This window comes from Columba livia, chromosome 13 (assembly GCF_036013475.1).
Source record: "Columba livia isolate bColLiv1 breed racing homer chromosome 13, bColLiv1.pat.W.v2, whole genome shotgun sequence".
In the NCBI taxonomy this organism is placed as follows: Eukaryota; Metazoa; Chordata; class Aves; order Columbiformes; family Columbidae; genus Columba; species Columba livia.
In genome coordinates, this window is record NC_088614.1 from 19609749 (window position 1) to 19636903 (window position 27155).

At 39.3% G+C, this 27155-nt stretch overlaps 1 protein-coding gene across 4 annotated transcripts in view; it reads left to right on the forward strand.

Annotated features, from left to right (window-relative positions):
- The window catches only part of WWOX (WW domain containing oxidoreductase), a 471250-nt gene that overhangs the window by 79516 nt on the left and 364579 nt on the right, over positions 1-27155 (forward strand). For all 4 annotated transcript variants that reach the window (XM_065028519.1, XM_065028520.1, XM_065028521.1 and 1 more), the window contains exons 6-7: positions 12120-12208; positions 24038-24223. In XM_065028519.1, coding sequence (XP_064884591.1) covers positions 12120-12208; positions 24038-24223 — 275 coding nt within the window. The remainder of the gene's footprint in view (positions 1-12119; positions 12209-24037; positions 24224-27155) is intronic.

Sequence of the window (27155 nt, forward strand, 5' to 3'; positions counted from 1 at the left end):
AGAAATAGAAACCGGCAGTGGCCATGGGCTTTTCAGCTTCATGTACGTGAGAAAACAGATTGAATTCCGTAGTTCATAGCGCTTGTGTGTCACGGTCAGCTCTGAAAACCTTTTATAAGGTACATCCTGGCTATGAAGGTTTTATGCGAAAATAACGTGAGGACAATAGGATTCTGTTAACTATATAGTCTGTGGAGCACACCATAGGAACTGTGGGTTTCGTATAAAAACTGCATAGTCTTGATTGCTTTAAGCATTACATTGCATAAAACGATCGTAGTTGCTATAAAGGTGCAAATTCAGCTGCACATCAAAAATGAACTTTTAATATTTCTGCAGAACAAATGTGATTTTGCATTTCGACTGAGGTTTTGTAGCTGACTTTAGTGATAACTGCGTTATTTAAGAGGCCGTTGATGTGAGCATCGGTGAAAAGGGGGCTGCTGTAACTTCTTGGAAGTTAACATTTCTTCTAGAGCAAAAGGATGAAATTTGTTCTAGATTTCCTTGACAAGTTTGCTTATGTCTTCAAAAGTGGCAAAGTGGACAAGTTTATACCATTAGAAGAATAAAAGAAGTTTAAAAATGACAAGCCTCCCATTCCCGACTTTGTATTTAGTTCTTCAGTCTGGTGGGAGAACAGACGCTGCTGCCGGGGGCTGTTTGGTGATCAATGGGTTTTGGTAGGACTGGCTTCAAACTGCTTATAGACAGTACTGCAGGTTATTGACTTAAATTTGTAGAGATGCAAATTATGATGTTTGTTTATGATGATGAGTCCAGTTGAGGCCTGTGTCCAGTGCAGTGCCTCAGGGGGCAGTACTGGGGCCGGTATTGTTCAATATACTCGTCAACGATTTGGACGAGGGAATAGAGTGACTGTCAGCAAGTTTGCTGATGACACCAAGCTGGGGGGAGTGGCTGACGAGCTTTCCAGGTCCCTTCCAATCCCTGACATTCTGGGATTCTGTGAGAGGTGCAAACCCATTGCAATGGCCAAGCCGTCCCTTTATGTGAGCGGGACTGCTGGCAGTCTGACACTGGGAAAGAGCAGGAGTATTTAATACGAATCTGCACATGATTTGTTTTTTCTTTGTGTACAAGCAATATTTAGATGAGGACATAGCTTTTAATTAGTACTTCCTCCCTATCTCTAAAACCTGCTACCCGAAGTATTTATGCTGATGATGTTACGGAACAAGTTTATGTCCGGCTTCCAGTGCTGGTGACAATTCTTTGGCGCTTGGGTAACGGGAGATCTCACTTGTGGAAGTTGTGTACCCGGTGCTGGGTGACGGAGGTGAGGGTGTCGTGTTTGTATTTGCGGGTCAGGAACAAGGGATGAGTGCTGTAAGAAGCAAACGCTGCGCATAAAAAGTGCTGAAAGTTGGGTTCCTGCTGCTGAGCTACAGTTTCTGATTCCTTTGACAGTCATTTTCGAAAATATACGAGTAGATAAAGAAGAGGAGAAATCAGTCATGCACTTGAGATTTGGACATTGTTTTTTTTTTTATGAAAATCTGCAAAAAAGGTGTTATCATAAGCCAAACAGTTTTGAAATGAGATGTGAAACAATAGAGATAAGTGTATGGAACACATTACATTTGTACCTCCGCCTGCACAAGCACAGAGAAGTACAACTTTTGTCCTTGCCAAAATCTTACCTCCTATTATAAATTCCTTCTCCTTTTGCCTGCATGTATGTCCGTATTTTTTTTTGCTCTACGAGACAGTTTATCAACAAAATCTACTTTTTCTCTGTTATTCTCTCAGTAGTTAAATGCCAAAAGCTTTAAAACATGTACAGATTGATATATTATGTATTATGCAAAGTCCTGGCTATTTTAGAAACATCTATAATCATATTAAGCAAAAGCATTCCAGCTATTTACATATACATGTTTATGGAGATCAGATGTAACTGATGCTATTTAATTTTACTTAAATGACACAAGCTTTTTAAATACAGGTTTTCCTGATACCTGAGCATAGTTAGGACAAAAAAATCGGAGTGTATGTAACATTATACAAGGAAATTAAGCTAATTTTCTTGAAATATACAGTACAGTATATAGATGGACTTTGGGAAAAAATAGTAAAATGCAAAGTATAATGCTATTTTCCTAAGCCACATTTGCTAAATGCAGACTTGTGCAAGGTCAGCAGTTATGCTGGAGTTGAGTAGAAATGGCTTCAGTGGCTTTAACTTTACCAGTGCCCTTGATGAGGTGCAGAGTTGTCAGTATTCTCGTAAAATTCCTCAGTGATGGCTTCTTCTGTTCTCTTTATTTCCTTAAGTGAACATCTGTCTAATTGTTCACCTCCATTGCTTTAGTGCTTTCCTCATGCTTTCTCTGTTTCCAGACAATAAACTTTATTTTCTTCATAAGAATTCAGTCTACGCAAGGGTATTAGGCAGCTTGTTTGCACCTTTTAATTTCTGGACGTTTTCCAGCAGGGCTTTTTGCTGTAGTTCCAATGGGTTCATCAGTGAATCATGTAACATAATGCAGCATTGTGTTTGGGTTTTTATCCGTTACCTTCTGTTTATAAACATCTGCTTGGAAATTTTCTTTTTGAATTTTGTTTTTAATACGTTTTCCATTTTTGCATGTGGCATATGGGTAAGATACACAGTAGCTGCTATTTTTTCAGGTGCTCAGGTAGGTACAGCCAGTATTTACCTTAAAACTGGGAAAAGCCCGAGCTATATGCTTAAAAGGCAAAAATTTAAGGTAGAATACGTGCCAGTTGTTTAGCTATGTAACGATATCTGTTAAATTAAAAACGATTTAATAATTGAACGAGTACATTAAAACGTGACATTAACACTGCAGAAAGCATCGGAAAGCCCGTCTGTGCGGTGGGAGGGTGTCACTCACCAGCCCTGTGCTGCTGCTCCCCGTGTTCAGCCCTTTGTGGTTGGTTTTGCTTCTGTTATGAAGGGGAAAGGCAGTGGTGCTCGGTGGCTTTGGGTCTGGTTTCGTTTTGCTTTGTTTGTTGTTGTTTCTCCTTCCTTGTTTCCCCCTCCCTCTTATCTATGAGGCATTTATATGAGTCTTGCACACCTATTCTTCAGGCAAATACTTTAGGTTGTTATTAGGCTCTTCTTGCTGCTTTACTTGCTGTAATGACAGCACTTTCTTGTTTTATATGTACAAACGCCGGTAAGAATGTAATTTTTAAGGCATAGTCTCCATCATTGTCACTATATTGTTCATTTGCAACATGTATTTAGGAAGTAAGTACTGCAGTAAGTATAATGCTAGGTGACTGTCAACTCTCCCTCTATATTATTGCATGAGACAATGACATTCTGGAGTACTTTTGTTATCTAGAGATAAGAATTTTATTAGAAAAATCATGCATATTTAGTAAATGAAAATTTCAGAGCTTTTCCTGTTGATGGTGCTTAAGACATTTGGTTTTGGACTTCATTTGCATTTACGTTAAAACCGTTTTAAACTTTCTAAATGATTCGAACCAGGGGCCGTGGGCTGGTGACCCCTCCTGTCTGTCTGTCTGTCTGTCTGAGTGCCGCAGCTCAGCGCGTCCGCACACTACACGGGCTGGACTTGGATCTCAGGTTTTTAGACAACCCTGGGATTACATTATATGTTTAATGATGTGTTTGATTCCTGAGATCGGCCCTGTTTGCACAGAAATTTCATTCCAGCCTTTGAGTTTATATTATTCATATTTCCTTTGTCATGCAATCTTTATTTCTTTAGAAAGAAAACAGGAGAAAACTTTCTCCTTTTGTGAAATGCCAGGTTCCCACGTCCCAGTACTGTCCCAATACATCTGATATTTTCTTGTGCATGCAGAAAGACTTAATATTTTTTTCCAAGTCTATATGGTGTATATTGAGTGTATATGAACAACCTGATCCTGCCAACCCTTACTTGTACAAGAAATCTTTACTAATGTTATTCAGCCCTTTTATTTCACTTTCTAAAATGACGCCCGTATCTATGTGACCATTCCAGTGTGTGTCTTTGCTAGGGAATGTGAGCTGTTGTGGAAACAAAAGAATTTGTACTTATTTGTTGTTTTCTGAGGATGCTGTGCTATAAGACAAATATTCTATATTGTTTAAAGCTGGGAGATTGTAACTGTGAACTGCCAATTAAAATGCCTTATTCAGTTCTTTCATGTCTTCATTTTTATCATGTATTTATTTCTACTTTTGTTGAAGCATCCTGAAATTATTCCTAATTAAAGAAGTGACGACTTTTAACCTCACCAATATTGGTATTTTCCTATTATTAAGAGTGGGGTAAAGAACTCTACCTGAAATCTCTTGGGAAGCTTTGATGTACCTCAAAATAACTGCAGTGCATTTTGAAACCTGCAGACGTCACTATTCTGCCAACTAATTGTGCTGCACTAAATGTTTATGAAGCACCGTGTGACCACATTTAAAATATACGTTGCTTCCATCCAGCAATTATAGCACTTTGACTTTAATTTAAAACAATTTCTTCAGGTATATTTTAATGCTCATTTTCAGCATTCCACTAAAGGAAATAGTATGCTTTCCTTTTAACTTGTAGAAGCCATGCCCTAAGACTGTCTTTAATTATTAGTTATAGTTGTTTCAATACAGATTTATGGACTATTTATTCTGTGTCATATAACATACCATTTTTAAGCAACATTTTTCAAAGTGAACGTAGCTTCCAGGAGGGCAAGCTGCCCAGAACATCAGGGATCTCACAGTTATTACTTTGTGTCATATATAATCTTGTTTTTTCCTGCAACAAATAAATCTTTGGGCCTCCCTGCAAAAAAACATTTGTGGTTACAGTATAATAAAAATAAACCGTTTGTCGTGACTGCAGCTGACATTTATCAGCCTATTTGTGGATGCTCTTTCTCTCTCTGTATAATACGGAACATAATTTGTCACTTTGTAAATACATTCCAGCCTAAATCCCTGCCAGCATCTGTTAGTGTTTGAAGGATTAATGCACTGCACAGTGCATGTCTGCACTTTCCGGCAACAACATAGCTTATGATTATGGATCATGAGAGAACAGGGAAAAAGGGTTCATTTTGTATTTACTTAAACATTGTTGCCCTTTTGACCATGGTGCTTTTCTCCTCTTGTTTGTCATCCGTAGTAGGGATGCTAACGTTTCCTCTGTGTAAAAACTGTCTGGGAAATCCTGCTCTAAGTTTTATATGTCAGCGTAGGTATGTATAAGGGAACAGCCTATCTTTAATTTTATGGATAATTAACAATAATATTATTTTGCAATAGGGATGTTACTGGTTTAATGTGTTTAGAAACACTGTTTTTCCTGCCGTTTCCAGCAAGTCCATTACCCTATTTGCCTCCTCCATTGCATATTTCTCAGCAACCCAGAAGCTGGATTTATTTAATCTTAAAAACTTCAAACTGAGCAACTTTTTAAAAGGAAACAAAGTCTAAATTATCTCTAAATTACCCCAATGCTGTTTGCTGGTTGCAGTTTTTGAAAACGTATTCTGCTATCAGCGCAAATCTTGCGGAATGAAGAGAATTGAAAGCATTTGAATAGGAGGCTCTCCAGAGCCGAGGTTGGGTTACGTGTTCCCAGGCTCCCTCGATTGTTCTGTAAACAAGAAGATATGTTTGTTAGAATAGTAAACCATATACATGTGATGTATTGCCAAGATTATCCCAGATTCCCCAAGATAAATTCAAATGAGCTTTACAGGAAAGGGCATTTGGAGAGGGAAAGAGATGATCTATATCCAGGGAAAGAAAAAAAATCAGCTAAAAGTAGCCTCCCAAGTAAGTACCCACAGTTGTTGTACATTGAGAGAACAACTCCTGTTGCCAAAACCTATGGTGGATATTTCTTCTAAAGTGCATATAATTTCTCGTTGTTGAAGCAGATGTGTCCTGCCTGTGAGGGAACCGCGTGCGTGCAGGAGGATCGGGGCATTTAGAGCCCAGCAATTGAAACATTCTGAAATGATAGTCTAGTAATCTTTATGGGTGGTGGTTTGTTCTCTCTGGTTAAGGAAGAAATAATTTAAAAAATGTCTTTAGGAGACCGACTTCTCTTGCTGTTTTTAAACATGATTTAGGATTGCTGGGGTGTAGTTTACTTCTTGAAGATATTCATTTCAGAAAGAAATGCAGATGTTTTCCTTGTTTTCTTTCATAATTATCTTCACAAGATATGAAAGGCCAAATGTACACAGATATCGATCTGCGAGTGAACTAATGTAAAGATTGTGAAATAACATTGTTGCTTATTGTAGCGCTATTTATTACAGAAGATTTATTTTAAAAAGATATTACAATCTGAAAAATTAATCAACCACAAAGAAGTGAATAAGTGTATTTCTTTTTGGGTATAGACATCTATTAATAGAAAGATGCAGTTTTTATATTATTGGGGAATATAAAATTACTATTGCATGACCGAGAAAAGCCTGTAATGTCCAACTTAAATACACCTGGCGTGTGTTTAGTCCTATTGTTGTATTTGTGACATTAAGTTATAGGTATAGGTGAATTGGAAACAGGAAAACTATTACTGTGAATAGTGATCTGTTTCAACGTGAGGACCAAATGTTGGGTTGGTGCATGGCATTTTGAGAAACCGAACCCCTTCGTATCAGCTCATCTCTATCGCTCTCCCATGTCTCTTCAGAATTTCAGTGGCTCATTTGTTGCCTTTAATCTCCGTTTGAAGGAGGATCCAGACTTCTTTGTTGCTTTTACAACCCGACTGAGCTCAACAGTAAAATCTCGAACTCGGATGTTTGTTCCAGACGATCCGATGTGGGGAAGTGCCATTGCGAATTTAAGACGTTTATTTGCTGTACAATCCTACTGTAGCTCAAGGGCTCTGGGTTGTTCTGAAGTGGCCTCTTAGCGCACTAAGTTGTAGATGGAGCCAAACAGCTAAACACCCTTCTCCACCAAACATAGAAATTGCTGAGTGGGCAAAAAAAAACCTGGAAAAAATACTGTAAAATTGTTGCACCGTGGTGTCTTCTAATGAACGTTATTAAGGTATAACAGATGTAGCAAAGAACATATTATCAGAGCATCTAGCACGTATGTTGGGTTGTTGTCCAAGCGCTTTGACTCATCTGTCCCATTCAGTTCCATGAGCAGTAGCCGCACAGCATCCAGAGCACACAAGATGAGACTGGCATTACTTACATAGTTGTGCGCAAAGTGCCAAATGTTGCCTACGTTAGGGACAGTATTATTTACAGTCCTAATCCTGAGTGAAAGCCTTTTTCCCTATTATGTGCCTCCATAAATAGTGCATGGCACCGGCTATTGACTGTCATAAGCCGTGTGTCAAACTGTCAGGTGTGCTTCTAAAACATCCTCTGCTTTGTCCTCAACATGGAAATATGGGTTTATTTGGGCACTGCTTGTCATATGCTGAGTTTTGGCTATTTGTTTGCTTGACTTAAGGTAATCGCATAGATTTTTCATCACCTTTGTTGTCAATTTCTTTTTTTTTCCCGAAGATTTTATGTTTTTCATGCTGCATATAGGAACTATTTGCATTCCAAGCTGTTGTCGTCAAGATTTTTCTTTATCAAATTAAACTGCTTTTTACCAATTTATTGTGTTTTCAGTCACTCAAAGTCAGATGTTTTTTGTTGTTGTGTGATGTATTCATTTCTGAGTTAAGGGCTTTTAAATGCTGAAGATATATACGTGATATTTTTGAGAGTAAAATTATACAGTAAATTATCTGCTGTCCAGTATGTTACATTTTAAGTAAGCCCCTACAAAATGACTTATACTTACATAAGATACAGGGGCTACAGCATATTTATTAAGACTCTTCAACTCTGTATGAAACTGGAGCAGTCAGAAGTAATGGTGTCTGCTGAAAGATTCTTTATCATATGAATTTACTTTTAGTCATCTATTATTTATTTCAGCTATTTTATATGCCATTATAATAAATATTATGACAGAGAAAGCTTTTATGCTTCAACTTATTGTACTGCTCTTCACTTCCTTGCAATCCTTCAGGAAAATGTAGCTATGCTTTACCTATATTTAACGTAAATCATCACTTAGATTTGAATGAAAAAATCACTATGAAAAAAGGCTCCTTCTCCAATATCAAGACACAAATGCACAATCATGTTTACTGCCAGACTGCTCTACCATGCAGTGTTCATTTTTAAACAGTTTTTAAGCTGTAAAGCGAGCACATTGCATATAAGGAAATTGCTTGCTTTCTGGATGTTTTCACTTTCTTGTTAGTTTCTGGCTCAATAAGCATTTTTCTAGCGTGAGTGCAAAATATAACCAATGGCACTTAAGCATTTTTAATATTTTTGCTGCAATAGGGAGCATATTGCATACAAAACTAAACAAACTGTTTTCTGATGGTATTTAGAGTAATGAAACTTACCTGAAGATATTGATAAAACGCTTGTCCAATGGGGCGTAAAATTGTCAAATACAAGCTAAAATTCTTTTCTTCGCACTTTTCAAAATGTCCATGTGTTGTGTTTAGAAGGGGACTTGTTAGGAGCCGTAGATGAGGCACCTTCAGCTGTTTCTTCACAGACCCGGTGGTGTTGGCCGGACATTGTCAGCCTTGGGCTGCTCTTTGGGCTTCTTGAGCCGCCAATGCTCCCCAACCCAAAGCACCGTTTTGCTGCATTCTGGTGGACCGTGTTTCCACAAGGCTCAGGGGACAGCAGGAGCACGTCTGCCCCTTGTGTCTGTTCTCCTTTTGGCCCGTTTGTGAAGCGACTCGAGTTGTGAAAGAGGTTTTGGACACGGTTGGGTCATTAGTGCCGGGGATCTGCAGCGGGGCCACCAGCTCGTTTTGCACAGGCGCTCAATGGCACCGTGTAGTAATGATCCTGTGATTTAGAAGTGAGATCTTTAAATTATTCTACACTCATTCTGTTATTTAGTCTCCCCTTACGTGATGTAATTGAAAATAAAGTAGTAGAGGGAGCACCGATGGGTTTTTTTGATTGAATATTAAAAATTCTGGAGTTTTCCGCCTTAGCGTGTTGAATTGACAATGTCAGCTTTAAGACTTGGCTTCTGTATTTGGGAAAGTGACAAGTCCCATTTAAGACTTCACAACATAAAATGAGGCATAATTCAGTACTGAAAATATTTGAAGTGAAATGGTGAAAGACATGAGCATAATACAATTACGACACGTTAGATCAGGATTTGCAGCGTACAATTAACAGTCAGTTCTGGCTGTGGATCACACTTAGGATGCCTTTTAGCAAAAATGGGTTTTAGATTCATTTTTTGTTTAAAAATATGTTTTTTTTTCTATAAATACCACAAAATATGTTACCTAGGCTTAGGTGAGAAGAGGGAAAACATTACAACAAAAGTAATACTAAACTACTGTAAGAAAACAGAAAACCTTCTATTTGTCATTGATGGGATAGATTCTTACATGATGAAGAACATACCTTGCTAGGACATTGCCTTATAGCTTTTGAAAACGGAATTATGACATAGACGTAAGAGCAGGAAAATTCGGAATGAAATGGAAAGCCTTTCAATGGAAAAAAATACTAAAACCATACTTTTTTTTTTTTCCCTTTTCAGGCCATTTTAGATACAGTTTCTGGCATTTATTAACACAAGTTTTCTTTGTCTCTTTCTGAAACTTTCTGTGTATCAAAGCTGAAAGAAAAAAGGTGAAGTAGTGTTAAATTGTTTGAAATAAATGATTAAATGATCTTATTGGCCAAAGAAGATGGAGTATGAATAGAAAGGTGGTCTTACTTCGTTGGTGGAACCAGTACAGAACAAACATAATTAGTTTGCATTTGCTGGTGAACAGTCAAGTGTTTCTCACATTTAGTAATTCATTTAGTATTTTTAAGTTTCTGATTCTTACATTTTTCAATATGTTCGTCCATTAATCCAAGCCAACCTCAGCCTGTTTATTGTCTATATCTGAAAGTATTTTGGGGGTGTTATATGTTTTTATCTCTTGAATTTGAAATACATGGGTACCTCTCTTCTGTCTTGGAATCAATAGCAGAAGCACACCAGGTGGCACCAGGAGGAAAAGCATTACCTGAGTGCTGTTGTGTGGAGCTGACCCCGTGTCCCCCAGAGCTAACAAGGACGGCAGCTAACAAACAGCCTGTGGTGCACTCTGTTAACTATTGGTTCTTTTTGACCCCCCTTATCTCCCTGTGTTTGTAGCATCCTTGTCCCTTTGCCCTTGGGAAAGACAGGGGAATATTTCAACTGGGCAAAGCAGAAACAGAATAAACCCAGCTATGCACGCTGCTTCTCTATTAAGTAACAGCTCTGAACTGCAAAGTCGAAGAGAAGTTGTTATGGAGCTCTGTTGCATAATGCAAGGCAGCAGCATCTTTCTCAAGTCTCTGAGCATCAAACAGAAGAAAATATTTACCCAGTGGGACAAAATGAGTTCCAGAATGATGTGCGTCTTGTGGGAGTAAAGAAACTCATTGTAACAAAGTTGGATTTAGCATTTTCAGACTCCGTCAACTGGTACTTCCTGATGGGAACGGAACCTGTTGAAATTTTAGTTGTGTTTATTTTGCAGTCTTGCTAAGTCTTGTTGGAGTGGGACAAAAGGAATTTGAGTGACATTCTATTTAAACCCAACCTGTAAGGTAATTGCAGCGGGCAGAATGGCTGCTAGCAAAATAGAAAGCAGATGTAGGGAGAAAAGTACCAGATGTGATGAAACACGGGGATCAGATGAATTGCTGGAACTTGGGGGAGAGAATGGGAGTGCTCTGCTCGCCTTGCTTCTGCCCTGCCATGTGTGCTGCTTCCTCCGTGCTCCTCCAGAAACGCTCATGGTGTGACCTTGTCACCTCAGGAGATGCCTCGCTGCACCACGGTGCTAACAGAGCTCCTATTGCCTCTTTGCCCACGTGCTGCCTGTGGTTGCACAGGGACACTGCATCTGCACCACCTTTCCCTTAGTCTTTCTTTTAGCAGTGCTGATGTCCAGTCTGACCCAGGACTGTTATGTAGGTGTAGGAGGCATGTTGGAGTTACATTAACAGTCTGTCTGATTTCAATTTTCCTGAATAAACTAAGTGGAGTGGAATGAAAGTTGACACGTTGAGGACATGTTACGTGGTGCTGGGCGACAGTGACTCTAAAAGCGAGAGGGAGCAGAAATACACGTGTTCGTAACTCCATAGGGAACCTATGTGATGTATATGCCATGATGGTTGGTATTTTGCAGAGTATCACAGATGTCTTATATTGTTTGTGGAAGAATGCAGACACCTGTTGGGTGTTGCAGTGTGGACACAACTGCAGTCAGAGGAAAGCACGTTCTGAACTGCAGCTTGGAAGGGCCCCTTGATTCTCCCTTCAGGGCTTGCAATGAGAACAGACATTTGGTTCATTCTGATCCGAGATTTGGAGTGTAAATGTTTCAAAAGATCTGAGAACAGGAATCTTAAAGCTGAAAATATTGGGAGGAGTTGTTTTGTAGTGTGTAACAATAGCACCTTCAAGTATACCTGTTGTTTTGTGTGATTGCACGTCCTCTTCTAGGTGAAAAGCTGATTTTAAGTATGTGCACAATGTCTTCAGAAGATATTATGGCAAACTGTTATTGAATGAAAAACTATGTAGGCTGATCAGTTGTTCTCCATACTCATTTTATACTGTTTTTAGATCACCCGCTATGAACAATAGGTTCTTTTAAGTTAGTATGTGCAAGTTTGATTTTAGCTGTTTTTTATATTTACTGAATACTTTTCTATTGGTGTGGCATGTAAACAATACTATGCATTCAGAAGAATGCTTACTCTACTTTTTATTTCATGAGTTACATAAGTTTCACCAGCTAAATGGAAGAAAAAAGATACCTTATTAACCTTAACAGTACCTCGTGCTATTTCATTGTATTATATAAAGTGATATGTGACACAGGGTATGTTTTTAGCAGAACCACGAAATGGCAATGCTCCTTTTGGCACTAAATGTGGTGCTCGTCCATTCTTTTTGATGATTTGTATTCACTTTGGGGTTATAATGTTAAACAAGGGAATTGGACAAGTTTCATAACTCATTTACTGTAACGTGATACTGGGAACTAAACTTGCTGTTATTTATCTTCTGTTAATATTTTCTCTTGTTGCAGCATAAAGCCAAGGTGGAAGCAATGACCTTAGACCTTGCTTCTCTTCAGAGTGTGCAGCACTTTGCTGAAGCGTTCAAATCCAAGAATTTGTAAGTATGCAGAAAACAATGTCAAATAATTTCTTGTTATATTAACGGCTTTATCAGCTGAGCGCATTTGGCAGAATTCAACGTAGCTGGACTGATCAGGAACTACAGTCAGTGAATCGTCTTTTCGCAGGAGTTTTTTTACTGTAAATTAAAGATAATTCGTTTTCATCTTAAGAAACAGTGATTGCAGATCTCTTATGTCTCTCCATGTGCAGCCCCAGCTTTAAAGGGGGCATCGATACCCTTGTGGCTGGTGAAAGAGGCCAAAGCTGAGCTGCATAAAAAGGAGCTCAGGCAGCTTTGGTAAGTTTTGCAGTGGTTTGGAGGAGCCCAGGGATGAGCAGTTAGCGCACTCTTGGTCTTGCTTTCTTTTCTAACCTTTTCTCTCCCTCTTTTTGTTTTTAAAGCATTTTAAAACAGGCCTGTGAATCAGGCAGCTCCTTTTCCAGACCTGCATCTGGAATAGACAATAATTAAAACAAAAAGAGAGGGAGTGATAATGACATAACTTAACAATGGACGAATTTATGTGGATATATCAGTTTGGCTTTCGAATGCTCTGTTTAATTTAGTTTGAATCTCTAAATTGAAGAAATGACTTGAAATCTTGAAGTGCCAGCTCTTGGAGAATAAATTCCAGACTTTGTACTTTTTTCCGCAGTTTGACCCATTGATTATTGTGACTATTCAAACTGAGCTTTTTTCTGCAAATATTTCTGTAACACGTATACATCTTACTGTACTTCTCCAGAGAATATGGCCTCTTAGACAGCTCTGAAAATATATCGTTGTAGGGAAAATATATAACAAAGGATGTTTTTTCACTTTTGAAATACTGCCAAAGCTAAATCTCACATGGACAGAGAGATGACATTTTAGTACTTATAGATCTTTTCTATTCAAAGAATTGTCAAAACTGACTTCTAACACAGGTTCCTTTTTGCCAGAATCCTTGATAACAATATTTTCCTATCATGTACCATCTTCATATATTAAAACTTCCTTGAAACAGAAAGACAAATCCTTGCAGTATTGTTGCTTTAATGCTGACTTGGTTTCATAATATTTCATAATGTAAGAACAATAAGTGTGTTAACTTAGCTTCTTCATGCTTGTAATATGCTACATGTCTTTAAACACTATATGGTACAGTGAGAGGTTAAAACCAACCTTGTTCCAAATGCAGCTCTTGATTCGTGTGTTGCACATCACGTCGTGGTCATCCCAGCTGCTCTGTTTGTTATGCATGTTTATAAATCCTTAGAAGTGAACGTGCTTAGATCAATTATTACCAAAGAACTTATTGTACAAAGTGAGAACATATAGAATCAGTAAAGATATAGAGTCAGTAAAACCTGTTTTACTTCTGTAGGCATACATTGTTTAACCAGCGTAGGTCTGTTAAGCTACATTGTCAGTGACGGGCAGGTTTTACTAATGTTTTCACCCTCATTTTATTTGGGAAAAATGAGTAATAGCATTTATAGCCTTGGGAAGTTTGTGTCTGGAATCTGTGCTCAATGTGCGTGCGTCTGGCAGGACTCTACCGCATACAGGACGGTCTGAGGTCTGTATCTGTTGGGAGACTTGTGGGGTTTTGACCAAAATGGATTTCCAGTTGTATTTTGTTTAAAGCCTGAGGATGGATGGAAAGCAGACCCCACACAGTGCCTGCAGCACTAGCTCTTTTATCTGGTACAGATACAGAAGAGTTACCTTACAATCATCTGCACTGGCAGGAGAATGGACTGGAAGACCTACTAGGTCTTTCTGGCTCTCATTTTTTTGTGATTTAACCATGTCTGGATATGGTCAGAAAAGCAATCTGTATGGCAGCAGCATCTTATTACTACAATGCCAGCCATGTGTGTTTTCTAGCCTTAATGTACACTAAATACTTTTGTCTTTTCGTTTATTTGTTTTGCCGTAGTGTCCGGAGGCTTTTGTCAGATCAGTGATTCCTTTGCGTTAGTAGCTTTATGAACAACTGAAAGAAATCTTGCAGGGTTCAGTGACAGACGGAGTCTTGTTCTTCGTGCTTTGGTAAGTCTGGCAGCTGGTAACCCCACGTTCTGAAAAGGCTTTGGTGTCTCTGATTTCATGCACCTGTATATCACAAACTGTGATATACTCTCCCCGTTCCCATGCGGTAGCTGCAAGTCCTCTAAATGACCGTAGGAATTATGTAAGAGTGTAGAGTTTTCTTTCATACAAGTTCCTAAAGTATAAGGTACTAGGAAAAGCAAATAAAGTGTGATTTTTTAATTATTTTCTTTCTCATCTATACACCTCTCATTTGAGTTCTGAGCTGTATAGATAGATTTTGGTTTCTGGGGAAAAAAAAAACACTAATAATTTTCAAGTGGAAAAGAGAAATTTTATATGAACACACACATTTTAATAAAGATCTGTATTTTTATTTCTTGGAATGCATTATATGAAGAGGCCTTTAGTATTCAGTGTTGAACATCTTCAACTTCTGGCTGTAGATAGCTTTATTGTCTGTTTGCTTTCTCCAGTCCACTGGTGCTTTCTGGGACGCTGGGGTATTCTATAGAACCATTTGGTCTTGGTGACACCTGACCGAATAACTGAGGATTTATGAAACGCAGAATAGATTTGCTTGCCTTTTGCAATTCTGCTTTTCTGGGACACCTTGTGGCTCTGGGTGCTGTTCTTTGCCAGCAGATAGAGAGGTGTGACCATGGTCAGGTCGCAGCCTGGGAGCCTGTTCTTTCTTGCTTGAGAGCTGCTGGAAAAGCGTCTTCAAGGATTGTTTCACAGTTCGGTTCCTGGGTGAGAAACTGGAACGGAACTACTCTAGAAAAGATATCCCTACATTTCATCGACTTAAATTATCAAAACCTATAACAGCTGGGCAAGGTGGTGGTGGTGGGATTGCAGGGAAAATTGCGGAGGGAACTTGCTGAGATGGTGAATCTCCTGCCTTGATCAAATAACTTGTAGCGAAAAAAAATATTCCTTCTTGAATATGCTTGAGAATTTGAGAGCTTCTGGAAACTATGTGAAGGATGAAGAAATGTCATCCTTTGCTCAGCGGGAATTTAACAGGGGCTGGTTGCCTACAGAAAACAAATGATGCAACAGAGGGAGCATCGAGAAAAGCATGAATAATAAATGACAGGGAAGAGTTGCTCTGGAAAGAAACATTTAATATAAATTGGAGTAGTACTTAAGAGCTAAGAAGGCTTCCTTGTTTGAAAGTAAAAATATTATGATTCATCTTCAAGTTATCATGCTTTGAGAGATTTGATAGGAATCTTTTATTCCTGTTTGGATTGCTTAGGTGTTGCCGCCTTGTCTACAGATAAAATTTGGGCTCAGAGTATATAAACGCTGGTAAATTATGCTGTATTCCTATAAATATATTTTAGAAAATCCTTCATCCTCAACAGAAAAATAAAGTATTATTTCCGTTGTCTGTGCTACTGAGTTGATACGGCTGTTTCTCTTCCTGAGACGTGTTTCTTTTAATGCATGCAGTTTCAAATAAAGCTTTGGGAGAGAAGCGTTTTGCAGATTGCTTTAGCTCCTGCAGTTCTGTGATCACAGCAGAACATGAATTTCCTTATGAGCGCAGTGCTCTCCAGCTTTTCTTGCTCTTACCGTTACAAAGATTCTGTGGACAGAATAACCTAAACGTGAGAACTTAGTTTGGTTCTTCAAAGTCAGCGTTGGGAGACCGAATAAACAATAACTGTTCAGTGGCTGATCTACCTCTTACTCTTTGTAGCACAACATGAAGACAATGTGGCTAATAGATAAAATGGAAATCTAACTTAGTAAAAAATAGATATGAAGGATTTACAGAAAAGATTATTTAGAGAAAGCCAGCTCATTGTATTACAGCAATACCAACTAATTTTAGGCTCTCTTGTAGTTTGAAGTGCAATGCTGTTCTTTCTGTGGTTGTTGTTGGTGGTTGTTTTTTTCCCTGTGATTTCTGGCTGTCTTTTAGTATTCCTGGCTTGATGGCTGGAGATACATTCCCCACTGGATATTTCCCCCAGGAGTGAACAATCTTCCATGTGAAGACAGTGCTAGGATTAGGATTAAAGTAGGGACAGGTCTCAGTGCACCTAAATGGCTTGATATCTTCAAGTTAACTTCTTTATCCATATCTAGTCTTTCCCCTCTGCGAGTTTCCAGCTCAGGCAGTTGGTTGAATGTCTCTGTTACGGAAAATCAAATAAATGATCTATTTATAATAATGTTCTGAGCTAAGCTGGATTTGGCATAAGCTGATTTTTGTGCAGTTGGAAGAGGCAGACCAACCAATTTTTCATATTAGGCTTTTGGAACTGAAAAACACTGAACTGAATCTCCTCTTCATTGAGTGGGCACGATGTGAGGAATTATGGTTGGTATTAATCCACTTTATAGACAAAATGACTGCCCTCCTGTGCTTGCATGCAATGTAGCATTTAAATTCAGTCAGCATCAGTGTTTGATGGTTCAGGGTCTGTAGGATTTAGTATTTGTGTAGGAATGCGGATTTGTGGATATGACACTTGGGTGTCTATTTCCCAGTTTAATCAGCACGTATTTGACTGAAAGCTGCATAGTTGAATTGGGGGACAGCACTAATGTTTCAGTTCTAAAATTTCCCAAATAGACATTAGTAAAGAGTTATGAGGTTCTATGTCTTCATCAGCAACCTTGATGGGTAATACAGGTATGAGCAAAAACTTGGTTGATAATATGAAATGGGAGGATGGCTGACAAATGGCTTCAATCCAGCAGGAGCTTGATGAACTTGAAGATCAGATGGACATAAATCTGGTGTCCACATCTGTGGCAGAATAACCCCATGTGCCACTGTGTTTTGGGAATCTGCTGCTCTGAGATGCATTGTAGGGTACAGCCTGAAGTTGTCCTGGGTGGCTGAATACAGTCCAGCCTCTCCTGATGTTGTGTTCACACATTTCCTTGAGAAGAAGTGGTCCGTGCTTTAACTCACAGTTGTTGAGTATTCAATTTTACGACATTGGTCTATGGTTGGAGTCGACAATTTTAAGGGTCTCTTCCAACCAAAATGATTCTGTGATTTCCAGCAGGTTGTTGTCACCTGTTGTCAATATTTCCCATCACGTTTCCGTGGCCTGTGCCTGATCCCCAGCATAAGAACACTTCCACCATCGGAAGAGTCAGCAGGCAGAAGGGAGCGGTACAGTTACAGATGAAATTTTATGTGCATCTTCAGTTCTGAGCGGCACATGCTGCCACTCGGTTCCAATTAAAGTTATCTCCAGCCAAACAGGAAGACGTCAATTTAATGTTCTCAATATTTGAGGGGGAAAGAAAAAAAGAAAACATGAAAAATAATGAATTACTCCAAAGATATAAAATAGTGTTTGCCAACAGCTTCTACTTAGAATTTTCTGAATTGGTAGCAGCAATTCAAAGTTAAGCAGGATGTCAGGATGCAGATTTTCACTGCAGTTACTTTCCTATACTTTAAAATAGGATATTTTTTGGTTTTGGCAGTAAGAATTGGCATGTGCTAACAGCTGATTCCCTTATGCTGTGTGTAGAAATATGGAAAACACAGCACTTATGAATTCTGATTCTCCATTTGGAACTTCAACCCCATCTGAATTCCCTAAGCAGACCCAGAATGGAGAGGGCTGGGTTTTCACTGGCCTCCTTAACCGAGGCCTCAGACTCTACGGGTACATTCATTTCTCATGCTGCAAGCACAAGTGCTCTGAGACCTCGCGGACGCAATTAAGACTTCAGAGCCTGCAGAAAATTCACTCCAGGATACCGCTTTTCTGCCTTTCATGTATTATACCTGACATACTGCTTGTGTGCTGGTTTGTTTTTTAATTCCAGTTTAACCACAATTAAATCATAGACATTGTGTGATAAATTCTATTCATATATATATATATCATGACATCTGTTTAGCGAGTTGTTGCATACCTAACTTAAAAGATCCAGAAAAACTGAATATATGATTTAACATGCTTAATGTTTGTGTAGTATATCTCTGTCAGAGAGTATTATTGCCACTGCGTATTTCAAAATTTGAACGTATTTTCTGACACTGTGCACATCTGATAACTCTTTGAGATTTATGGAAATACTTTTTGTCAATTAAAATTAGTAACAGTCGAACTATTATATTTGTCTTCTCAACTCAGAATACCGTTGGCATTCTGACAGTGCCACCGAGGCACAAAGTTCTGGACAACATTGTATGTTTTGAGGTACCAAAACATATTCACACTGAATTAAGTGTCAAAACATGCGTCATTCAGAAGTTACTGTATCTTCAATTTAAATAAGATCAAAGCTTGAGTGCATTTGAAACATGCATAGTAATATTTGGGTGAAAGATGTGTTTTTTCTCATTGTGGCGGTACTGTGCCTTATTAAAGCCTAGGGATTGGCTTACTGCATATTTTTTCCCCTTCTTTGTTCAGTTTTTAAGCTCTTGTACACAATTACACCATTGTGGTAACATGTGGCAAGTCATGTGGAGCCAAAAATTGTTTCCAGTATTGTTTAAATTAAAAATCTCTCAAGCTTACCAGCTCCCCGCGTTTCTGGGAGACAGAGATCACGACGTTTCACCCGATCACCTTCCATTTCATCTACAGGAGTGTGGAAATACCTCCTGCCTTAGGACACATTAAAGATAGGATTGGCAGTTCACCCTAACTTTACATATAGTTGCATCTGCAAAAATATTAAGTGTTTTTACATATCACTAAGAGAAAGATTTTGTTAGGCGTTAGTTACATAGTTTTATGATATTATACAACTGTGCGAAGTTTTGTGAACTTACCATTTGTCCTTGAACAGTTTTCACTCTTTTCACTGTAACCTAAAGAGGAAACCTTGGTAACCCCCAATGGCTTTCTGCTCAGCACACTGGTTGTTCTGGTTCCCATTTTGAGCCATGCCAAAGTCTAAGCTGAGTCTAAGATAAGCTCATAAAGCCTTGGGGCCCTGTCTTCCTAAAAAAATTCCACAAGATTCACCAGCTGTGAAAGCTGATTTGAGTATCTAAGGAAGTAAAATATGTATCACTTGATATGCCTGATTAAAATCTATTCTGTTGCAAGTAAAACAGGGATTTTGCAGCATTATAGCTTAATGGATTTTAAGAAGACCTGTGTGTTTAATTGATGATGTCTCCTAAAAATTCTGGAATATAAGGCAAGAGTAGCCATTTAGTTATATATAGATAAAATGGTTTTAGTCTGTTTAGTTAAAGGCTTTCTATAGGAGATAATTAAAACACATGAAGGCAGAGTCTTCTGGCACTTGGGTATGGAAGCCTTAGTGCTGACATTAGCTAGGCCATGCATATACCACGTGTGTCTTAATCACAGAATCCAAGAATTTGTGTTATCGTCTGAAAATGTTGTATTTCTTCATTAGCTGTTCCCAAGGCCTCAAAAATCCCAGAGGATGTCAAAGTACATTAATTTTTATCACAACGTGGAATCTTTCAGGTCTGAGTGGCAGCAGGCAGCTGCTGGGGGCTTTCGAACTCTGTTACAGCTCCATATATCTCTAGGCAAAACAGAGCAAGGAGTTGTCATTGGCAAGCGAAATGTTCAAAATGCATGAAGTGTTTTATTGTTTGAATGATCAACCATGGTCCTGAAAACATTTTCCAAGGAGTTAGCCATTTTCAATGGGAAATATCACAAATATGTAATAAAAGTAGTAACTGACCGTCCTTGTGAGCTGTAGCTTTCTTTTTTTTTGTAGCAAGTACTTGCTGTATACAAATGAAATTGATACGTTTAGAAGTACGTGCAGTAACAACAAATCATTCCATGGTTATTGCAAAACTGAATGTTTCATTACAGCCGGCTTATGTTTATTTGTAACCCCTTATTTATATGTGTAAATAATGCCTCGCTACTGAGATTTCGAAAAAGATGTCTGTGTCTGCTTTGAGGTAGCGAATGTGCTTAGGTGAGCTGCTGAATGAGAAGTACCAGGTTCTGGATCTTTACTGCTGTTTCCTAAGCATCAAGGAGATTTAAAACAAAACCAAAATGGAACAAAGTCTCCTCTTGTTGTGTCAGAGCTTGAGAAAAGCAAGAGGCTGCGGAATGGAAATGCTGGAAGGTTGAATGGACATAGAAATGAAGTTGCAGTGCCCCTGCCCTACCCCTCTTCTACCCCAGTCTAGCCCCAGGACTTTCAAAATCCATATGTATGGAGGTATTTTGAGTCCCCAGGGATACAGAACTAGCAAAGATGCAACACGTTGATAGAGGAAAACATGGTTTCTTGGGTGGCTTTTGGTTTGAAATGTGGTCCTGAGGAGGCATTGAGGCAATGGGGGAGTGGTACTGACCCCCATTGTGAATATCAGTGCCCTGGGGATACTGTGTGCTGTCAGTCAGGGGAAATTTAAGGTGAGATTATAGCTATGCAGAAGGGAATTCAGAGCTCTGGATAACGGGTCCCCAAAAGGTCCCTCACATGAACCTGGTGGGGGCAAGAAACCCACCACATGCTTGTGAAATGTAACGCATCCTCCTTTCCCTCTCGCCTTCTAGTTACAAGTTAAAAAGCAAGTACAAATGCTATTCTTGACCTTCATTCTTAAGCAATAATTTGTTATCAAAAGAAAGCGATTTACTGATGTAATGATACCAAACAAGAAAATGTAGTTTAAAAAGTTCCTGATGTCTCAGATTTATACACTTGTGGTGTATAAATTAACCAAGTGTGGGAGACAGTTCATATCACCTAATTAAACCTCATCCCTGCTTTTCTTATTTTACGTGTAATCTTTATGAAACTCATACAAGAGTGGAAGAAGAAATCCGAGCTTGGATCATTTAGGAGGGAAGGTGCTTTTATTACACTGAGGTCAGTTTGAGGGCAATATTATGAATGTTAAAAGTGGTAAATGTTCAAAAACATTAAATGCCGAAGTGTTTATTTAACATTGGGTCTGAATTTCTTTTTGCAAGTTCTCCTTTAAAATGTTCACAATAGTTGGCATTGCTTGTGCACCCCATTAAGAGGAAAAGTAGGACTCGCAACCTCTTTTGTACCCCTAGAGCTAAAATTCCAGAATTTTTCGTCGGAGGAAGATAATTGATTGATTTCTGAAGGTGTAAGATGATGTAGGGAAAACCAGGACTAATTGATGTTTTCTGTTCAGTTCTAAATCTGTTGAGACCTCTGTTCCTTCTCCAAACTTTTACGAAATTTGTGTACCCAGGCTTTTATAGAGGTAATGAATAATGATTGAGAGCTGGCTGGCCTGTATGGCAAGACGCAGATGATACATTATGAAGACATAGGGGCAGCTGCTCATAATAATTCCCATGTATTTGGTATGAAGGAAGAAGCAAAACAGTGTCAGTCCACTCCCATTAATCTCTCGGAAGTGAGGCAGAAGGATCTGCTGATCAGCAATGTCCAATCCTGCAGAGAAATCCAGTAGGATGAATTTGAGAGAATATTCCTTGCTTCCGTCAGGGCTCCAGGTCCTGTGACAGTGGAAATGAAAATGAAGCCTGTGTGACAAGGACCCGCAATTCTGTCGGCTGGCAGGTGGCAGTAAAGGGTATTTTTTGCTGGCTTTTCAGTCAATATTTTTAGAAGAAGAGAAGTTAGACATTAAGCATTCATTTCCAAAACTCATCGAGCTTTCTGGCCTGTTTGTTTTCATCAAACAAGTAGATATTTGGGGGTTGGTGTGTTGCGGAGGTTCCCTGCTGCTGCCTGGCTCGCAGTGGTTTTCTCATTGCTCAGTTTCCCATCCGTACTGCTTGTAAAACTGAGAGGGATTTGTGGAGGAGGCTGCTCGACTCGCCCCTTCCCCGGAGAGCCCTAAGCCCAGCCTGCGTGTTGATTCTTTCCTTGCCGAATGTCGGCATTCCCGCACAGAAGGAATTACCATTTTCTAGCTCCGAGAGGAAGCAACACGGGTGTTCGGAGTTATGGGATGGAAAAGTTCGCTGGGCTGTGACTTTGCTTCTTTATGGAAGAGAAGTCACAACCCTCTGCCTTCTTTACTGGCCGTGACATAGGTCTGCAGTTGCTTATGGGACTTTGGGGATATGGTGAGGCCTTTTCTGTTGGATTTCTGTGTAATTCCAAACAGTGTGAACTTTTCAAATCACTTGAGAAGTGCCCCAGATGGTGTGACATTCTGCTTCATGGGAAGATTTGAAAGTATTCCCTTTGCATAATTTCTGGTTAACTATTTCATTACATTTGAAACGGGAGAACAGCAAAGCCGAGAACTCTGTTGGCATTTTGGTGGTGTTTGTTTAACCTCCTAGTGAACAGGCTACATTTGCTGAAAAATATTATTCTTACCTTTGCAAATCATCAGTAATTAATTCCCTTGGAAATATCTCCTGCTGCACACAGGCAGCTAGAGAGGCTGCTGACAGACCAGAGTTTTGCATCAGCTAACAAACTGATTATTAATTTCATAAATAACTGATTTATAGCAACAGCTTAATTTCCGTATCTCTCTAACGTCTTTGCTTGCTGTGTTTTCCAGTAGTGCAGAGTGGATTGCTTTGCTGCTTCTAACGGTGAATTGAGCAGAGCACATAAGATCTGCATGACTCGTGGGTTAGTGACGTACCACAAGGCTTGTGAAGTGCATGAGATGTTAGGGGGTTTTCAGCCGAGGTATTCACGATTAGGAATGTCCTTGTTCATTCCACATGCTTTTTAGCTTTCACTATATTGTAGCTACACTTACCAGCACGGTGAGAGTTTGCTGGAACTGCTGTATGGCTCGCAGTTAACGCAGCGTGTTCTGCAGTCTCAGTCATGCCGGGAAGGGTAAGAAACAGTCGGTACGTGCTGTGGTGGAACAGCTTATGTTCAAGCCCCAGCGCATACCTAAACTGTAATGGCAGACCATGTTAGCTCGCTTGGGGTGATCTAAGTCACCGCTGAAGACGCTTTAAGGAGGCATAGGGGTAAATTTTTGAAACACTCTGCAAGGTTTTAACTATATAGTGTTTCCAGAAATCTCAAATAGGTGTCATGGTTAGAGGGAGCAGTTTGGTGACGTTGACACCAGGAGTAAACACTAAAGGAAGTTTCTCTTTTGCTGCTGACATTTCTTGTTGGCCTTAGGTGTGCCTTTCATATACAAACACAAACTATTTGAAACCCAGGGGGAATTGTTTTGTTTCTTTCCTTGGGCTCAGGAGGAAGCTTAATGTAGATGGCAGCAATGTTTTTAATGAACTTCTGAAATTAAGGTCATAGTTCTGCTGTCGCTTAAAAATACTCTTGTCGTAAAGCAAAGCTGGAGTGCCAGATGTGTGTCGTGAATTGTCACGTATCTTAAAAATGTTTGTATCTTAAAAATAATCGCACAGTCCAGCGAACGCCCATCCATCCGAGTTCCGAGAACCAGTCTCTGCTGTGTTTCATAAGGATTTGAAAAAAAGAGACAAGAAAGAGCAGAAAGGATGTTTGTCCTTGATGGTGGGGGTCGGGAAGGCTGCAAGGTGTGTAGCGTTGGGATTACAGTGGAAATGTCAAGGAATTTGGAGTTTTCAGGACCTGATTTTTGAGTGAGAGGCATGTGACACTCTGGGTGCTTCTCTGCCTTAGTTTAGTAGAATCTTACCCGTTGCAAAGTGAATTAGGGGCGCTTCAAGCTCCTTTGCTGTGGCATTTCTGGTTTGCCCGGGCTTTGCCAGTGGTGCCGCCAGTGCGGCCAATGTGCTCAGCCCCGACGAAGCCTTCACTCCTCTGCCCAGCACGCACAGGGGTGCCATTGCATGGATTGCATGTTCGATTTATGTGTTTATGTATTGTTTTTCAATGCTTGTGCCGATTCAGGCCTCTCCACATCCTGATCTGCAACGCCGCCGTGTTCGGGGCCCCCTGGTGCCTGACGGAGGACGAGCTGGAGTCCACCTTCCAGGTGAACCACCTGGGGCATTTCTATCTCGTCCAGCTGCTGGAAGATGTTCTTCGCCGGTCGTCTCCCGCCAGGGTTGTGGTGGTGTCCTCCGAATCACACAGGTTGGTGAACATCACCTTTTATTCAGCTGAAATCTGCGACCCTTAGAGCGCCAAACGTTCATGGCAGAATTGCGGGAGCTTTTGGAAATGGAAGGTCCTGCTCTGAAGGATTTCTGTTTAAACAATCTTTTCAAAAATAGAAGCAATACTAATACCTGTGGATTTGTCTCTCTTGCTGGATAAAGTGTGTTCTAGTTTTATAACAATATGTAGGTATTTTTTGCTGGTTCTTTGTATGAATGCAGATTTTTGCCGTGTTTCAGACCACTCATTGATTTTGTGAAGAGATGGAATAATAATTGATTAAATCTGAATGGCATGACCTATATTGATTTGTCATTCAACAACTTCAACATCTTACCAAGAAGAATGTGCAGTTATTTTAGCAGGAGAAACAATGCAATTAAAAACTGCTAGATGAAATCCAATTGTTTTATAATGAGAAATTAGGGAATTCAATGCAGGCATTAGCTGTATAATTGTAAAATGGGAAGTAGTGTAGTTAATACATATTAGAAATCCGACCATGCCTCTTTTGGTGAATTTTTTAATTAAAATGTTAGATGCTCATCTTTTCCACCGCCAGGAGAAGTGCAGTTGGCAGTTGATGAGGTTTGCCTTATTTCAGACATGCTCGTGGTGTTTGCGTTAATAACTGAAAAGATGGATTTGATTTAAATAAAGCTCCCTGTGCAAAATGCATGCCCCAGTTCTGAATTTTAGTGGGCACAAACCACTTACTGCCTTCTGATTTAGTTCAGGGACTGCAGGATTAGACCTATAATGTCCAGCTTTAGACATTACTGTTGATTCTATTTCACTTTTGCTCACGTGTAGCAGCTCTAGCAAACCCAATGGAAGAATGTGTGAGTGCTCCGTATTTCTGAAATGTTTTAGTGACCCAGAATGAAGCTTATTTTTTTAATCATGCTTCCATAAAATGTAACCCCAGGGACCTGGCAGAGAGAGACCAGCCAAGGGTCAGGCTGAAACCTTTATCACTTCCAAACACAGGGGCTTATGGTATAAATGACACACTGCAGATAGATTTACTTCTACCACTTTAAATTTATGATGGCTGAAATGAAAGGAAGCAATAGAAAATGCCAGTAATAATCCTCCCCGGTGTTAAAAGACATGAAATGTCTAGTAATTAGGTGGTAACAAAATCTGGACATCCTTATCTTTGCAAATCACACCAGGTTTGTGAAAGCAAGTAGCAGAGTCCTGGTAGGAATGAGGGAGGCTACTGCAGGGCAGGCAAGATAGCTCTGGAAATAAATCTGCCAGCTCCAATCACTTGCCAGATGTGGAGGGCACAACGGGATACGTATAAATGAGCTGTTATTTAATGGGAGATTATGGTGAATTGTCAGCTGCTTGTTCCCCTTTGGAAGTTTGCTTCTCTGGTAGTATTTTAAATGACATCTTTGTTTTTTACTGTATTAAGTGCTGTGTGTTACTAGAGCTCACATCTCTAGACATCTTTATCTGAGCTTTCGGAAACATTTTTGAAAGTGCTCGTTGCTAACTCAGTGAGATCAGCCAAGGTTTATAGAAACCCGTCAAAAAACAAGCAAGATTCTGTGTTTGAATATGATAATAAACGCAACTGGTCAGTTTCCCTTTTTCTAAGGGGCCTGATTCATGCACTATGGCATATCTTAACACTTTAACTTAGCATTGTCAATGACTGTGCTTTTTCCCCCCAATCTGGTTAATGGCAAGAAGGTGATGTAAGGAATTAATTTAGACGTTAGGTATTATTGGGTGGCAGGACTTTCTGACCTACTTGAGAACTCGGAGCCTTAAACTGTGTTGTAAACCAGAAGTGTTGGTATCTAATTACTTCCATAAACCTTGGCTGGATCTTTTCGCTGGAGTCAAGACCCCCTGTTAGGGGAGAAATAAAGTCCTGTGTTTGCAGACAATATTACACTAGACTGCTCCAAGGCAAAATAGTTATTTGCCTTTCTGGTTCTTCATTTATTTTTCGTTACTTCTCTGGATTCAGCACAAATGAATTTTGTTTAAATTAAGCTTTTGGGTACTTTAAGCACGTTATATTAAAATTAGAATAATAGGTAGGTCGACTTTCCTTCTGCCTTTATTTCTGTGCCGTTAATTTGATTGTACAGCCCTTATCCTGCTGAATTCCATGAGATTGCCGACCTAAGTAAGATCGACTCCCATAAGGACGCTTGCAGGACTGGTCTCAAAATACGCCTCTGTCTTTCTGCTATACAGTATGCACCAAGTATTTTATTTATAGATTATTTTTGGCTTCGTAAATGATTACTTGAGGAATTAATATAGGAAATTCCTCCCAGAATAGTCCTGTTAATTTCAGAAACGTATTTTATCCAGCCGAAAATTATGAAAGAGAAATTTAGTTATTGAGATTGAAGAGCCAATTCTGCAAGTCATGGAGCACCCTGGATTCCTCTTGAGTTGCTTTTCTCTGAGTGTGTTACAATTCTGCTCACAGAATGAATGTAGAAATTCCAGCTGATCTCTCAATTTCTGGGCACGAGATGCAAAATTAGTAAAGATATTTTAAAACATTTTTCTAATGTGTACTATAATTATGTTTATCCCTGTTCTCCCCAGCTGATTCTGAAAACTCTGAGTATTAAAAAAAGCTTGCTAAATCCTTTTTATTTTTAGTAGCTCTTAGGAGTAAAACATAGATCTGTAGCTAAATGGGGTGTTGTTTTCTAATATTAGGATGTACCGGTAAAATCAAATAGTAAGAGCTGGGGGGGGAAATGCTTTATGGAAACTTCCTTTTCTTCAGCGAAATGTCTTTAGAATATTCACTACTTTGTTATTAAAAAAAGAGAAAGAAACAAACAGCTGGTGTTTAATGACTCTGTCAGACCCAATTAAAAAACATCAACTAGTTACTTTGATTTGTGTTCAGCCATGCCAT